Source organism: Lycium ferocissimum, chromosome 1 (assembly GCF_029784015.1).
Source record: "Lycium ferocissimum isolate CSIRO_LF1 chromosome 1, AGI_CSIRO_Lferr_CH_V1, whole genome shotgun sequence".
NCBI classification, from domain to species: domain Eukaryota; kingdom Viridiplantae; phylum Streptophyta; class Magnoliopsida; order Solanales; family Solanaceae; genus Lycium; species Lycium ferocissimum.
This window is the reverse complement of record NC_081342.1, coordinates 6514892-6531577: the sequence shown is the minus strand read 5'-3', so window position 1 is coordinate 6531577 and position 16686 is coordinate 6514892. Positions and strand designations below refer to the sequence as shown.

The 16686-nt window shown below is 34.8% G+C and overlaps 1 protein-coding gene, 1 long non-coding RNA gene and 1 other non-coding gene across 5 annotated transcripts in view; 2 read left to right on the top strand and 1 right to left on the bottom strand.

Moving 5' to 3' along the window:
• Window positions 1-16686, top strand: part of LOC132036924 (uncharacterized) — an 82823-nt gene that overhangs the window by 35774 nt on the left and 30363 nt on the right. The window lies entirely within an intron of this gene.
• LOC132036253 (uncharacterized) overlaps window positions 1-16686 on the bottom strand; it is a 131623-nt gene that overhangs the window by 85274 nt on the left and 29663 nt on the right. Inside the window, exons 1-2 of one of the 3 annotated variants that reach the window (XM_059426653.1) lie at window positions 1334-1409; window positions 600-781 (exon numbers count right to left, since the gene is read on the bottom strand). The exons of the other annotated variants lie outside the window; for them this stretch is intronic. Coding sequence (XP_059282636.1) covers window positions 600-773 — 174 coding nt within the window. The 5' untranslated portion in view covers window positions 774-781; window positions 1334-1409. Of the gene's footprint in view, window positions 1-599; window positions 782-1333; window positions 1410-16686 lie in introns of those variants that run through there. 3 annotated transcript variants of the gene reach the window in all.
• LOC132031534 (U6 spliceosomal RNA) lies at window positions 1185-1292 on the top strand. Its single transcript, XR_009408301.1, has one exon. It is a non-coding gene; the product is annotated as a U6 spliceosomal RNA (small nuclear RNA).

The following is a 16686-nucleotide window of genomic DNA, read 5'->3' as shown; positions in this document are numbered from 1 at the left end:
AAGTCCAAGGGTGAAAAACTAGCTGGTGTATGGAGGAGATGATGGCTAGAGAAAGAAGGGGAAAGAGAAGTGTGGGTGGCAGCGGTGGTGGCAACAGACCGGATGGCGGTGGCGCGCGGTCGTCGACGGTTGACGATACGCGCTGGTCGCCTTCGGTAGGAAGAGAAACATACGAGTGGAGGAGAAGGAGGGTGGGGGAGGGGTTCATTTTTGTATTTATTTTAATTTTTTAAATTTAAAATCCACGTATCATTATTTTATTAGTCATTTTGGCTTGTGAATTAGGCACACCTGTGTTGTTTGGCTGCATATTAACTTTGTGTCTAAATGGCACGGTAAAAAATGGCTTTTGAGGGTTCAGATTGTACAAGTTTCAATTAGAGAGTGGAATACACGCACAAGTTGAAGGGTCTGTCGATGACTTCAGCCAACTTAGAAAATATTAAAGCATGAATCGTGGAGGTCATGCTCAGGCGCTTAATATATAAATACTTTGACGTTTATCAAACGCATAAATGAATATAAAAAACACTTATAATTAAATTGGTTTGCTCATCTTATAAGTCTATTCAAAACACTCTCGAACTAACCGTACTTACTCCATTGAAGAACATAAAACCAAGGTCAAGATCGATTCCATCAACGGTGACAGTATTAGCATGGCCACCAAGATAACGTTCCTTCTCATAAACCACAACTTTAACACCAGCTTTTGCCAATTCATATGCACAAACCAGCCCACTTATCCCTGCTCCCACCACTGCTACTTTCATGTTTAAAACTGCATGCAATAACAATCAAGATTAGAAGAGGCAAAAGGACAGAAGATACTAGTCAGTAATTTTTTACTTCCCAACTTTTCAAGAACGGAATGAAACCTTGGAGCTGAGAGAGGTGGATCTACTGTTTAAGTTACGGGTAGAACCCCGTAACTTTGGCCCAAACATTGTATTTATGTTAAAAATTCACTTAACATGTATAAATAATTTATCCAAAACCCAATAAGTAAAAAGAATTGTGATCGACACTCATAAACTAAAAAAATTTGGATTCGTGGAGGGGGAGCAACCTTTTGATACCAACTTGTTCAAAAGTTAAAAAACAATAATCGATCGATCAACTTAAGAAAGTAAATCAATATCTCATTTTAAAAACACGTGGTGTTATATACATTCACAAAACCTTTTTACATCCAGTATAAAAACTTCAATATATATACACTACAGAGAAGATTGGCATGACCCATACGCAAGAATGACACGCACAAATCTTTAGACAATGTGCATAGCCATATTGGAGTTGTTAGTGTTTAATATGGAGTGTTATAACGTACCTCAAGGATATTGTTGGAGTTTTAGAAGTGATAAGAGTAACTTAAGCAAGTAAATAATACTCGATCGACTTTGATTTATATACTATATATCACTCATTAGATGTGATGGAAAACCCTTAAATAATAGGCACATGCTAAATAATATGGATGAGAGTACCCTAGGGGCGGCTAAGCATATATGTGGACTAAACGCAATATTGATGAGAGGCCTTAAGCCTTAGATTTTGTTTAGAACTACTACTAATTATTGGTGTATTTGAAAAAAAAAAAAAAAAATCTAACGTTATAGATGCAAATTTATTTTAACATTTTATAATCAATTTCTCCAATAATCTTCTTTGGGCTTGTATTATAGTTTTAATTTTTTTAAACTTTTGAATAACCGGATCCATATTTCTGGTTGACATATTTAAATTATAATAAATGATTAAAAATTGATATATAATTATGAAATGAAAATATCAAAAATAAAAAATATGAGATAAAAGCAACACTTGAAAATAGAATGATCCAAGAAATTTATGACTTGATTGCTAAATATCTTTTGGTACTTCAGTAACTTTTCGCAATGCTTGAAACGTGAGGAAAAATATAAAAGAGTACGCTAATATAGTACTCTTAAGTTATGATTTTTCAGAAAATGTGCATAAATATTATGTGAGAGATAGACTCTTGCTTGACAAAAAGAGAGTGAATAATGTAAAAGTATAATTTACTACTCTACATGCTTCTGATGGGGAAAAAGGTAAGAAATGAAATAAAATAATTTCAATTATGTGATTATTTATTCACACGAAAAAGGTTTGGAAGAGTGATTCCTATTTACCATATTTTTACACATAAAAGTTTGGAAAAGTGATTCATATTTACCAAAATTTTGCTCTACTTGTCACTTCAAATAGTAACACATCTAAAATTTATTTTTCCTTTTATATATTCCATAAAAGATTTACTTTTCTACTTAAAAGTACTCATTATTCTCCATAAAAATTAACCTATTTAGCTTATTATTGGTAAAAAAAGGCCACAAAAATCTTCCCCCCCCCCTCTCTTAAAAAAAATTGGGGGCTTTAGGTTCTTCACCGAAAAGTCGGTCTTGCAATCCCACAATCATAGCAACATATTATCTTGTTCATTATCATTGATGAGATCGATTTTTTCTCTCTTAGCAAGGTCTTGTTAAATTTTTTTGAAACTTAATCATTGATAAAACCTTTTCACCATCAAAAGATGTGGTACAGTGGATAAGCTTGCTCTTCCCTTAACTAGATATCTCGGGTTCGAACCCTAAATATTAAAAAACCTTGGTAGGGAGCGCTTCCCCACGAACATGCGGCGCGAATACGGTATAATCGGGCTTCAATGCGGGTACCAAACACCGAATGAAAATTATTAAAAAAAAACTTTCCAGTAAAGCTAGCCATAAGCTAGATAAACGAAAAACATACTAAGAAACTTAATCATTGATAAGATTAATTCTGGAATGTTTTTTTCACCTTATAATCCTGAAAGTGGGCAATTGTTCTTTGCCCAATCGGTAATTTTGATGAAATAGATAGGAGAGATAATCGGGAAATTTTTAAATTGATAAGGAAGCAAATATATGGAATATTAATTATCTATATAAATCATGGTTAGGACTTTTCTTTAGTCAATTAAATATTAGCCATTAATTTTAATTTATGTCATGTGTGCCGAATCCAAGCAAGAACTTGCGAAAAATGAAGAGAAGCTGAATCCAATCAATTGCATTCCCAGAACCTATGTTTGAGCAATTTCTCTGTTTCTCTATTTTCTTCTTGGAGCTACGCTCATATATTGTTATAAATATAGACTATTTTTTCATTTAAACACTTAGACCGAATACATAAGGTTATTTGGATTTCAGTTTTCCGCAGTTGGATTGTAACTGATGCTGTTGCATCTTTTAACTCTTTGAGAGTGCTTATGCATTAATAAAGTAAAGTCGTTTATTGTTTTTTTTTTTTTTTTTTTTTTTAAAAAAATCACTTCGACAGATGCAAAAGTGTAATTCTCTAGATGTGGAAAGTAAAATGCTCGACGAGAAAATAAAGAAAGTGTGAAGATATTATAATAAAATAAAAAGAGTTCTTCTTTTGAATGTGTTGTGGACCTCGTGGTCTCTTGGGAATTATACTCGAAATTATCAAATAAAAAGTTCTTTACCATAGGGATATTATTTTGGTCCTCTCGGATCGTTGATTTATATTTATCTTGCTTGTAACACCGAGAATGTATATTAGGCCCTTATCTAGTTTTTACTCTCCTCCCTACGTTTTTAAAGTAATATTGTAATTGTTCGAATCTGACTTTGTAAGGAAATTCATGAACAGTTAGAAAATTTAAAGTGTTAACTAGTAGTATATTGAGAACTTACAGAGACATATTAAAGTCTTTTGCTATCATTTTAGGATTAATTAGAAAAATATTACTCCCTCTGTTTCAATTTATGTGAACCTATTTTCGTATTAATCCATGCAAAAAAGAATGACTTCTTTCATATTTGGAAATACTTTATCTTTATGCGATGATTTATAGCCACACAAAATATATGTGACTCATTTAGGACCATAAGTTTAAAAGTATTCTCTTCTTTCTTAAATTTAGTATTAAGTTAAATGGATTCACATAAATTGAAACGGAGGGAGTATTAAAAAACAAGTATCCCAGCTTTTGACAACATCTCTGCCCCCACTGCTGCCACTTTCATTTCTTCACTGCTTCAAATTTGTAAACTGCAGTAACAATCAAGATTAATTAGAAGTAAAAAGGACAGAAGTTAAGAAGTCAATACTTTTTACAATTCCCTACTTTTCATGAACTGACTGAAACATTTGATACGAACTTGTTCAAAAGTTAGAAGAAGAAAAAATAAACTTTTCTTATTTTTGAAACACTTATGTTTTTTTTCCATGGTCTTTAAGTTTTTGCTATTCGCTAAAAAGACTGACCGAAAATATTATTTTATATAGAGTTCGATATTTTTCGGTCAATCAAAAAAATAAATTAAAAAACAAGACTTTCAATTTTAGGGGTTGAAAAGGTGCCCGAAGTAAGTTTTGTTTGTAAACTTTAGGTTTAAGTGTTCCATAGACGTCCATTTTTATTTAAGGCATAGACTTTGCCTTTTATTTTTCACGCCCCAAAACTAACCCTGTATTATTTTTTAAAGCGTAACTTTATTTCGAAAAACCTCAATGACACAATAATAACACTTGAGCCCACGCAATTTTTTTTTTCGCCTCCAACAATTTATAAAATAAATGTAAAAATCATGAATATATGAATTAAATCTTAAATCTTTATAATTTAGATAATTCACCCAAAACATGATATTTTGCCCGAAATCTTTAAACGACAACTCCTTTTCTATACATACGAATGTATATTAGTAAGGTGTCAAGAATAAGGAGTAAATGTCTAACCCATAGGGATTTTTTTCGCGTACTATAATGTAAGCTCAATAAATAAATGGAATTAAATAAATAGGATGTCCCACGAATGAATGTGTGGGCTCACCAAATCAGTTTAGCAACAAGTGTTTTATTTTTTAAGGTTTTGATCAAGAAGCGTGTTATTTTTTAATCAAGACCATAAAAAACAACAATGTTTTGAATATAAATATAATTCTAAAAAATATAGTAATAAGAAAATAAAGTACATAATACATAAAGAAATTAGTCTTGCCAGTCCATGTGACGCGTTTTTTTTTTTTTTTCAACTTGCGTTTTTCGAGATCTATAAGTACAAAACTCATTTATAAAGCCTTTTGTCAAAAAACAACTTTTATCCCATTTAAATCAATTAAGATAGTCATCAACAATTCCATAAATTTAATAAGAATGTCACACATGCCAATACGATTTCAACGTAAAAGCATACCGCGCATAATGCACCACACCAACATATAATTCTCGATAAAGGCTATCTTTTCTCCCAATAGCTAGGCATAAATCACACCCCGGGTAACACTAAGTTTTTTCGGCGGTGGCCTCTACTCTTACCTCCCAACCCCTAAAATGACACACTATGTATCCTTGATGTATTGAGCCTACATTATTGTACGTAGAAAAAAATATCAAGTTCTATGAAAAAACACACAATTTGTCTCAAAGTAAAAAAATAGCATAAAAGCTTTTTTATGAAAATCCATAATTTCATAGATTATCATGAAAACAAAAATATTTTTTAAAAAAGATTACCTTTTCATAGTTTATTTTTAAAATCATCAATACCAACAATAAACCATCATCACTAAGACATCTTCAAACAAAACATTCATATATACACTTATACATATATAGTTTTGTTAAATCAAAACTTAATGTGGGCACCTTTTCAACCCACATTAACCATTAATCAAAACGTGTAATAGATTTCAAGAATGTAAAACCAATTCATCATATCATTCAAAACATGCTTTTATAAAGAATCAATCTTTCAAGAGAGTTTGTAAAAGAGATATATGAATTACCTTTATATTCAAAAAGGATTTTATTGTAAAGAGACATACCTTAATCCGGCTAAAAAGCTACTCAATTGAATTCCCAAGGTTCAACAATCACAGATGAATTCCACACGCCCTATCTTAATTTTTTTTATTACAAGAACTTAGGGTTTTAGAGAGATGATTTGCTATCAAGAGGGGATGGATATGGTGTGGGAATAATCAATATTGAGTGAGAACTCACCTTACTTAGAGAGACTTTCTTTCTTCACTGTTCTTTTCCTCAGAAATATTGATTTGAAACGAAGTGGGAAATAACACAATGAATTAGGACTTAAATTCGAAAATTTCGAAATCGAAAAATTTCAATTCGTGCTGAGTCCGCGTCGTGGTTAGAAGAAGACCTGATCATGTTTTTATTTTTGCGCGGATTGGATTTTTTTACTGTCTTTAGGTCCGCGTCGCGGTGACCTGAAAATTATTTTTCTTTTTCGACAATTGACCTCCACTCAATAAAACGATCATAACTTTTCTTGGGCTGGGTAACCTACCATTGGAAAGATATTTCAAAGATCTACAACTTTCATCAAGGAGTTTTTTCCAAATTCGGAACACATTTTCATGAAAATCTCTCAGAAGACAAACCTACCAAAACTTAGGCGAATTTAAGAGCCCTTAAGAACTTCAATTGTTGGTTTGACTTCAAAACGATCATCTTCCACCCGAATTCATCAAGAATGGATTCATATAGGTATAATATCATCTTTATACTAGATTTTTACACAACATGATAGTGTCGAATTTACGGGATGTTACATTATCCCCCCCCCCCATACGAATATATATTAAGTCCCCGAATGAAAATGTCATGGCCTAGGATTCTTTACTAAACTCAAATTTAAATGGAATTAAAAAAAAATAGAGTGTCCTTCTAATGAGTGTGAAACATCCTCGAGAGATAACATACGACTAAACATATAACGTATCAAGCATCATTTCAAGCCTAACATACCATAAAAAACAATTGTGAGATTTATGCTTCACTCTAAACTTTCACGGACAAATACATCCAAAATTCAACACATAATACATAAAGAAATAGGGAACAAGTGAGGATATCTTTTCTTCATGTCCTCCTCCGCTAATAAGTAACAAAACCGGTGTTATGGTTTCACAAGTTACACTTTAACAAATACATCCTTTTTCTCATCAATTAAGATAGTTTAAAATCAACAATTCCATAATGCCTAAGAATTTCACACACTATTCATGATTCAACACATGAAAGGATCGGGTTTGTACCGCGCTAGCGCACCACACCGAAACATATAATTCTCGATGAACTATCCTTCCTCCTCAGAATAGCTAGGCATAAATCAACTCGTAAGTAACCTTCCCAACCCTTTTCATAATCTCGCAAGACCCCGATATAGGATCCACTAAGGCTACCCTTTCTCCCGAAAAGCATTAGGCCAAACATAGGTGACAATTTCAAGAAAACCTTGTCGACGACCAATTTGTCAAAGTAGTCACACCATCAAATTCATAATGCTCATTATGCCATTACGAAAATCCATAATTTCATAGATAATCATGAAAACCTTCTCCACTTCTTTAAACAAGAACTTTGTCATAGTTCTTTCGTTAAATCATCAATACCAACAATTAGACCATCATCACTAAGCATCCTCATAAAGAAAACATTCATAAGGAGCCATACATATATAGGGTTTGTTACAATCTAGGTTTAATGTGAATTCCACTCACGTACATTAACCATTAATCAAAACGTAAAATTTCAAGAATGTAAAACCAATTGTTCATATCATTCCAACATGCTTTTTATAAAAATCAATCTCGCAAGAGTCAATTTGAGGATGACATAAATTACGGTTTATATTCAAAAAGGATTTTATTTTTAAAGAGACATACCTTAATCCCGCTAAAAGCTACTCCATGAATAGTGCCAAAGTTCAACAATCGCACGACCGTATACGACCCCTATCTTCTCGGCCCTTGAAAATACAAAACTTATGTGGCACTCGCAATTATGCTATGAATCATATGTCAATAATCAAAGAGAAACTCACCTTAGGGTTAGAGAGACTTTTCTGTGGTTTCTTTTCCATAACAAATATGATAACGAAGTGGGAAATAACAAAATAATTAGGACATAAAGGAAATTCGAAATCGGAAAAAATCGTATATACACAACCCGCATATGTCTTTACATCATAACAAAGTCTATGTCAAAAGTCATGTCAAATAGCTCCGCTCAAAAAACATAACAAATATGGAGCTCTACAAGCATCAAGGAGTTTTTTCTAAGCCGGCGCGCGCGAAATTTTTTTTTCTTTTTGACAATTGACCTTCCACCAACAATCATAAGTCGGTTCTTAAGGATTATGTGCGACATGCTCGAATTGGAAAGATATTTCAAAGTCTACATACACATAGGATTTTTATGAAGAAAATGACACATTTTCATAAACTCCCGAGAAACATACGACGGAATACATACGTACCAAACACACTTAGATTGTAATGAATTTAAGAGTCTTACTATCTTCGAACATATACGTATATCTCTGGCCTACTAAAAATGCCATCTTCCACGTATTCATATGCAATGCATTGGTCATAGTGCCGATAATATTATGTTAACACTAGATTCCTTATCCCATTCAGGCCCTTTCGAGCATCATAATCATCATATATCCCCCCGGGGCATCATAATCATCATCATTCGTCCCCCGAATGATCGGTCATAACTATACGAAAACCTTGTTAACTTTACTAAACCTCCAACATATATATATATATAATATACTAGCAAGGTGAAATATCCTATAATGCACATACGGGTCATATGCATGTATCAAATGAATGTAATGTATAAACATAAACTAATTTACTTATCATGATACAATATATAGGACCCAAAAGGTTCAACACAGGAATAATCAAGTGAGGATGGGGGGGGTACATGTCATCGATAATAAAAACCAAGTACTTCCTAAATATATATATATATAATATACACAATATGGAGACTCGTTCTCATTCTAACTTGACGATCTAAAATCTAAGTGCTCGTCTCATAAGACAATGCATGCCAATGAATAAATATAAAAATCGGAAAGCCTTAACATGGAATAAAAATGAAAGAATATCTACATGGGCCGATACAATCGGTATCTCGAATACGCGTAGTCTTTCATGTCCTATATATTTAAGAGGATTATCGCATATATAGTCGAGACTAAACTAAACGTGATTACTGAATTTAATCATAAGTTCGCTAGCCTTCATAAGATCACCAATAAAAGAAAGGGAAAGCCTTATAATACAATTGCTCAAATCCGAAAATTTAAGAGGATTCACATGCCTCGTCATCGTTATACGCTTGTCTTAGTCCTTCAAATAAATTCATTTTGTCTATCCCCCGTTTATATGCCTAGCCCGAAATCACAATACCAACAAAACAACAACTACAATAGCACCAACATCAACAACATCATCATCAATACCAAAATATTTCACAAAACATCCCACGCGATGTTTGTCCAATTTCTCAACCAATAACTTTATTATACAACCATTTCATTACTCTATCTTCGTAACTAACCAAAATTAATATTAATAAGGACAGATTCATACCTTATTTTTGTTAAAACAACGATATTTTCAATATCCACCTTGAATCCACCGCAAAACCATACTAGAATCACATCCATGCATTTATCCGAGCTTTGATTAATACTCCGTCGCTTGAAAATTGCTTACTTTGTGATTCCCTCTCTCTCTCTCTCTTCAATTTCTGGAAATTTCTAGCAAAATCCGATGAAAAAAAAGGGGTTATTAGCCTTTATATAGGGTCAAATTCGGGTCGGGTTCACAGCATTTTACCGTAGCGATCAGAAGTAGCACGCGTTTCTGCTCTATCGAAATCGAACTTGTAACGTCCATAATTCTCTACTCCGATGTACTATCGACGAGCAGTTTATTGCGTTGGAAACTAGACTCGACGAATTTCATTTAAGGCTTTTATTTCATTTCAAAACACTTTATATGCGAAGAGATATTTGTCCCCCAATTTGGACCTAAATTTTCACACACAAACTTCACCCATCCTTTCTCTAAAGTCGTACTACTCCATTACTTCCACTCATTTCCTTATAAAACCTTTCGATATACCTTATATACATCCTTCACTCATTAAATATACTTAATAATGCTTGCTCCTTACATTCCAAAGTGGTTTTACTTAATCATAACTCAACGTACTTATGTTTCAAATTTGATAGGTGCTTCTTCGAAGATATGCGGTGTAACACAACCTTTCCTGAAAGGATGTCCAAAAATGAGCACTAAATTGCGTACCTCTGTCAGATATAATCGATGTCGGAACACCATGCAATTTAACTATCTCTTTTAGATATAACTTGGCGCGATCCTTTTTGTATATGACGTCTTCACAGGGAAAAAATGGGCAGACTTTGTAAGTCTATCCACGATAACCCAAATCGAGTCAAACTTGGCCTTTGTGCGGGGTAACCCCACAATGAAATCCATGTTGATCTCCTCCCACTTCCACTGTGGAATCTCAATATTCTGAGTCAGGCCTCCAGGCCTTTGATGTTTAGCCTTCACCTGTTGACAGTTTAAACACTTAGCCACAAAGTTAGAAATATCAACCTTCATGCTCTTCCACCAGTGGTGTTGTTTCAAATCCTTATACATTTTGGTGGATCCCGGATGAACCGAATACTTGGAACTATGAGCTTCCATCATTAATTCTTGTCGAAGACCATCAACATCAAGAACACACAATCGTCCTTGCAACCGCGTAACACTATCACCAAGTACCAAGCGAATGAAGTGTAAGTGTCACCTCTTTCCACTCCATCTCTCAGCTTTGCAAAAAAAGTTCATCATCATATTGCTTGGATTTTATCCTTTCCACCATGTCAGATCGTGATGGCATGATTCCTACTAACTCTCCATCTTTGGTTTCATCAAGTCTGACCCCAAGACTAGCAAGTCTTCGAATTTCCTTTCCCATGGGCATGTCATGTGCACTCAAATAAGCTAACGTGCCCATAGATTTTCTACTCAAAGTATCAGCAACCACATTAGCCTTACCAGGATGATACAAGATATCCAAGTTGTAATCTTTTAACAACTCTAACCACCTCCTCTGTCTGAGGTTCAACTCTCGTTGCTTGAAGATATATTGCAGACTCTTGTGATCAGTAAAAACATCACAATGCTCACCATACAAATAATGACGCCAAATTTTTAAGGGAAATACAACTGCGGCCAATTCACGAGGTAGAGCTTTCTTTGTACTAAACGACCCCGGAAAGATAAAAATACATCTTCACCCAAATAAGAACAACATAGCCCTCACGGGAATTTCTAATGACTAGAACAGTCAAGTCTCAACACGAATAAGGGGTTTCTACCTTCATCTCACTTTCCCAAGAGTTAGGTACTCAAAAGGTTCAACACGTATATGCTTTGACTAGGAAGTGCACAATATATCAATCTAGACAATATACTCTGACAAGAAGGCTAATTCAACAACACATGATTCAAGCTTTACTTACCTCATGCCAAAACAGAAAATAACAAGTTAAGGCGTAAATCAACTACATCATCTTCTTAAATCATTATTCCACAAGCGGTTGTTTTCGAGTTTCAAGCCTAAAATAAATTTCTTTCACTAAACATCAAAATAGTACAGATCTTTTAACCCAATAAGAATATAACCTCAATGTACGATAATTCTTAATTCACTACAGGAGACCCTTAATTGTTCCCTTCACCCTAACCTCCAGTACTTGAAACATATCACACCTTAATGATTCCTTTCAGCCTAACAAGATTTCGGCAGAGTTTTCCCTGTAACAAGGACTACTTTTGTATCTATACATCTTCCCAATTTATCAACAACCAAACCCTACAATAGCCATATATACCAAACACCTACAATACAATTTCGGCGACTACCATCCATCAAATTACGCATCAGAACAATGTGCACTCCATAACACCATTGTTCACTTGGTTAACATTTGCAACACGAGTTAAAGTCATCTCCATAAAGCACGAGTAACGAACACGTCAGAATAATCCTAAAGAAAGTTCAAGCTCTATAGCACAATCTAGAATCAAGAAGAATGAGCAACCCCTATTAATGTCCTGGTAGTCTTTCAATCATGCAGGTGATCAGGCGTGCACAAGGAAGACTCCACTAGACACAGCTCCACAGACACAAACAACTCCTAGGACACATTTAAACCTAGGCTCTGATACCAAGCTTGTCACGCCCCAAAACCCACCCTAGACGTGACCGGCATCTGACGTCATGAACAACATCGGAAGAACCTCAATGACACAATAATAACACTTGAACCCGCCAGGTTCAATATTCGCCTCCAACAATTTATAAAATAAATGTAACAAATCATGAATATATGAATTAAATCAGCGGAAGTCTTTATAATTTAGATAATTCACCCAAAACATGATTGTGTGCCTAAAAAAGTTAAACGACAACTCTTCTTCTACCCACATACGAATGTATACTAAGGAGCTTCTAAGAATAAGGAGTAAATGTCTAACCCATCGGGACGCAGCCTGAAAACTAAAATAAATAAATGGAATTAAATAAATAGAGTGTCCCATGAATGAATGTGTGTGGCTCACCAAATCGACGTTAACAACAAGTCCTTCCTAAATGCCAGGAGTATCAAGAACTTGCTCTTCTCCGTTACCTAACATACCATCAAAAACAACAATGGTATGCCTGAGTACTTCGTACTCAGTGAGTGCCTCGGGAACAATAAGTAATAAGAAAATAAAGTACATCATACATAAAGAAATTAGTCTTGCCAGTCATGTGAGAGCGATGTAAGAACAGTTATTCAATTTATGTATCTCAATAATAAGTATCAAAACCCATTTATAAAGCCTCTTGTCAAGTTACAACTTCAAATATGCCTTTTAAATCAATTAAGATAGTCATCAACAATTCCATAAGGGAATAAGAATGTCACACATGCCAATACAGGCCCAAGAATCAAGCATACCGCGCATAGCGCTCCACACCGGAACATATAATTCTCGGTGGCAATCCTTCCTCCCGAATAGCTAGGCATAAATCACACCCCGGGTAGCGAACCCAGCGGTGGCCACTCTTCCTCATGAATGGCTAGGCAATGACATCCTAGGATCCATAGTGGCTACCCTTCCTCCCGAGTAGCTAGGCCAAACACAACAACAAAGTTCATAGCATAGAAGCCGATTCACAATTTGTCTCAAAGTAGTCACACTATCAAATAGCATTAAAGCTCATTATGCCATTACGAAAATTCATAATTTCATAGATAATCATGAAAACGTTTTCACTTCTTTAAACAAGATTACTTTGTCATAGTTCCTTTGTAAAATCATCAATACCAACAATTAACCATCATCACTAAGCATCTCTCATAACAGGAAAACATATATATATATATATATATATATATATATATATATATATATATATATATATATATATATAGGGTTTGTTACAATCTAGGTTTAATGTGGGCTCGTCCCCTCATGCACATTAACCATTAATCAAAGCGTGTAATAGATTTCAAGAATGTAAAACCAAATCATCATATCATTCAAAACATGCTTTTATAAATAATCAATCTTTCAAGAGAGTTTGTAAAGGAGACATATGAATTACCTTTATATTAAAAAAGAATTTAATTTTTAAAGAGACATACCTTAATCCCGCTAAAAAGCTACTCAATTGAATTCCCAAGGTTCAACAATCACAGACGAATTCTACACGCCCCTATCTTCTTCTTCTTGAAAATACAAGAACTTAGGATTTTAGAGAGATGATTTGCTATCAAGAGGGGATGGATATGGCGTGGGAATGGTCAATATTGAGTGAGAACTCACCTTAGGGTTAGAGAGACTTTTCTAGGGCTCTTTTCCTCAGAAATATTGATTTGAAACGAAGTGAGAAATAACACAATGAATTAGGACTTAAAGGAAATTCGGAATCAGAAAAACATTTCCGATCCGTGCTGAGTCCGCGTCGGGTTCAGCACTTGATCATGTTTTTATTTTGGTGCTCAGCTGATTTTTAAATGCCGGGTCGCGATCACGGGCCCAAAGACAATTTTTTTTTTCTTTTTCGACAATTGACCTTCGCTCAGTAAAACAATCATAACTTTTTGTACATAACTTTTCTTGGGCTGGGAGACCTACCATTGGAAAGATATTTCAAAGGTCTACAACTTTTATCAAGGAAGTTTTTCCAAATTCACAACACATTTTCATGAAAATCGCCCATAAGACAGACCTACCAAAACTTAGGCGAATTTAAGAGCACTTAAGAACTTCAATTGTTGGTTTGACTTCAAAACGACCATCTTTCACCCGAATTCATCAAGAATGGATTCATATAGGTATAATATCATCTTAACACTAGATTTTTACACATTCACACCTAACTCGAATTTGATGTTGCATTATCCCCCCCTTAAGATCATTCGTCCCCGAATGAAAGTCATGGCCTAGGATTCTTTACTAAACCTCAAATTTCAGAATTTCAAGAGTTCTTCTAGCAAGTTGAAACATCCTCAGAGATAACATACGACTAAACATATAATGAATGCTTCATTCAAGCCTAAACACAATTGTGAGATTTATACTTCACTCTAAACTTTCACAGGAAAATACATCCAAAAGGTTCAACACATACCTGTAGTAGGGAACAAGTGAGGATATATTTTCTTCATGTCCTCCTCCGCTTCCCAAGTAGCTTCCTCAGTGTTATGGTTTTGCCATAACACTTTAACCGACGCTACATCCTTTGTTCTCAACCTTCTAACTTGACGATCTAAAATCGAATCGGCTCTTCTTTATAAGACAATGCCTCATTAATTTCAATTTTCATGATTCAACGCATGGGAAGGATCGGGTTTGTACAGTCTCAACATCGAAATGTGAAACACCGGATGAACCATGGACACCTCAGTTGGTAATCTCAACTCGTAAGCTACCTTCCCAACCCTTTTCGTAATTTCGTAAGGACAATATATAGCGAGGACTAAGGTTGCCCTTTCTGCCAAAACGCATTACCCCCTTCATAGGAAGTTTCCGATCCGTGCTGAGTCCGCGTCGCGGGTTCAGCACCTGATCATGTTTTTATTTTGGTCTGTAGCTGATTTTTCTGTGCTGGGTCCGCGACGCGGGCCCAGCACAATTTTTTTTTCTTTTTCGACAATTGACCTTCGCTCAGTAAAATGATCATAATTTTTTGTACGTAACTTTTCGTGGGCTGGGCGACCTACCATTGGAAAGCTATTTCAAAGATATACAACTTTCTTCAAGGAAGTTTTTCCAAATTCACAACACATTTTCATGAAAATCGCCTAGAAGACAGACCTACCAAAACTTAGGCGAATTTAAGAGCCCTTAAGAACTTCAATTGTTGGTTTGACTTCAAAACGACCATCTTCCACCCGAATTCATCAAGAATGGATTCATATAGGTATAATATCATCTTAACACTATATTTTTACACATTCACACCTAACTCGAATTTACGAGATGTTACAATAAGGCAAACTTTTAGTTATGTCTTGAAAAGTTCTGCCTTATGGGGTAGACTTTTAGTTATGTCTTAAGGCGAAGTCTGCCCCATAAGGCAAAAATTTTTCTTAAGACATAGACTTTGTCTTATAAGGCAAACTTTTAGTTATGCCTTGAGGAAAAAATTTTATCCTATGGGGCAAACTTTTAGTTATGCCTTAAGACAAAGTCTGTCTCATAAGACAAAACTTTTCATTAAGGCATAACTAAATGTTTGCCTTATAAGGCAAAGTTTTGCCCTCTCCAGCAGACTTTTAGTTATGCCTTAAGGCAAAGTCTGCCGCATAAGGCAGAACTTTTTGCAAAGCATTTCCTTACGATTTTTTTTATTTTTATGACTAAGCCGGGGTTCGAACGCAGAACCTCAAAATATTTTAGGTGCTGGCAAAAATTAAAGACCAGCAATTTGAGGGGCAAAAACTAAAGACCACCCCAACGAAGGACAATCGTGCAAATTGCCCCATTAAGGACCACTTGGATTAGTTGTTAGACCAAAACAAAGCAAAGCCCGTACAGTCGGGGCAGAGCCAATGGGGCAATTTGCAAGATTGTCCTTCGCTGGGGTGGTCTTTAATTTTTGGCCCTTCTATTAATGGTCTTTAAGTTTTTCCCTTTGCTAAAAGCCCCTTGGTTTAGGGTTTGAACCTCCGCTCAGTAAAAAATTTTAAAAAAAAATCGCAAGGCATAAGTTGGGATTCGCAGTCCAACTTATGCCCATAAGTTGGGTTTCAAACTCTGCCTTAAGTCAAAAAAAAAAAAAAAAAATTGCTGGAATTTTGCAAACCTCTGCCTTAAGGCAAAAGTTAGGCCTTAAGGCAGAGGTTTGCCTTAAGGCCTAATTTTGGAGGTCGAATCCCAACTTATGCCTTGCGATTTTTTTTTTTTTTTTTTTTTTACTGAGCCCGAGTTCGAACTCAGGACCTCTAGGTGTTAAGCGAAGGGCAAATATTAAAGACCACCAATTTGAGGGGAAAAAAAATTAAGATCACCCCAAATGAAGGGAAATCCGTGCAAAAAAACAAAAAAAGGAGCCAATGTATTGATTACGAGTTCGGCTGAATCCAGTAACTTTGATCTACACATTATATTTGTCTAAAGAAACTTATTGAATATGTATAAATTATTAATTTAGAATTCAATAACTTAAAAAAATTAGAATCGCAAACTCATAAAATTTAAATCCTAATTCCTCCTCTGCTGATACAGTGAGGACCAT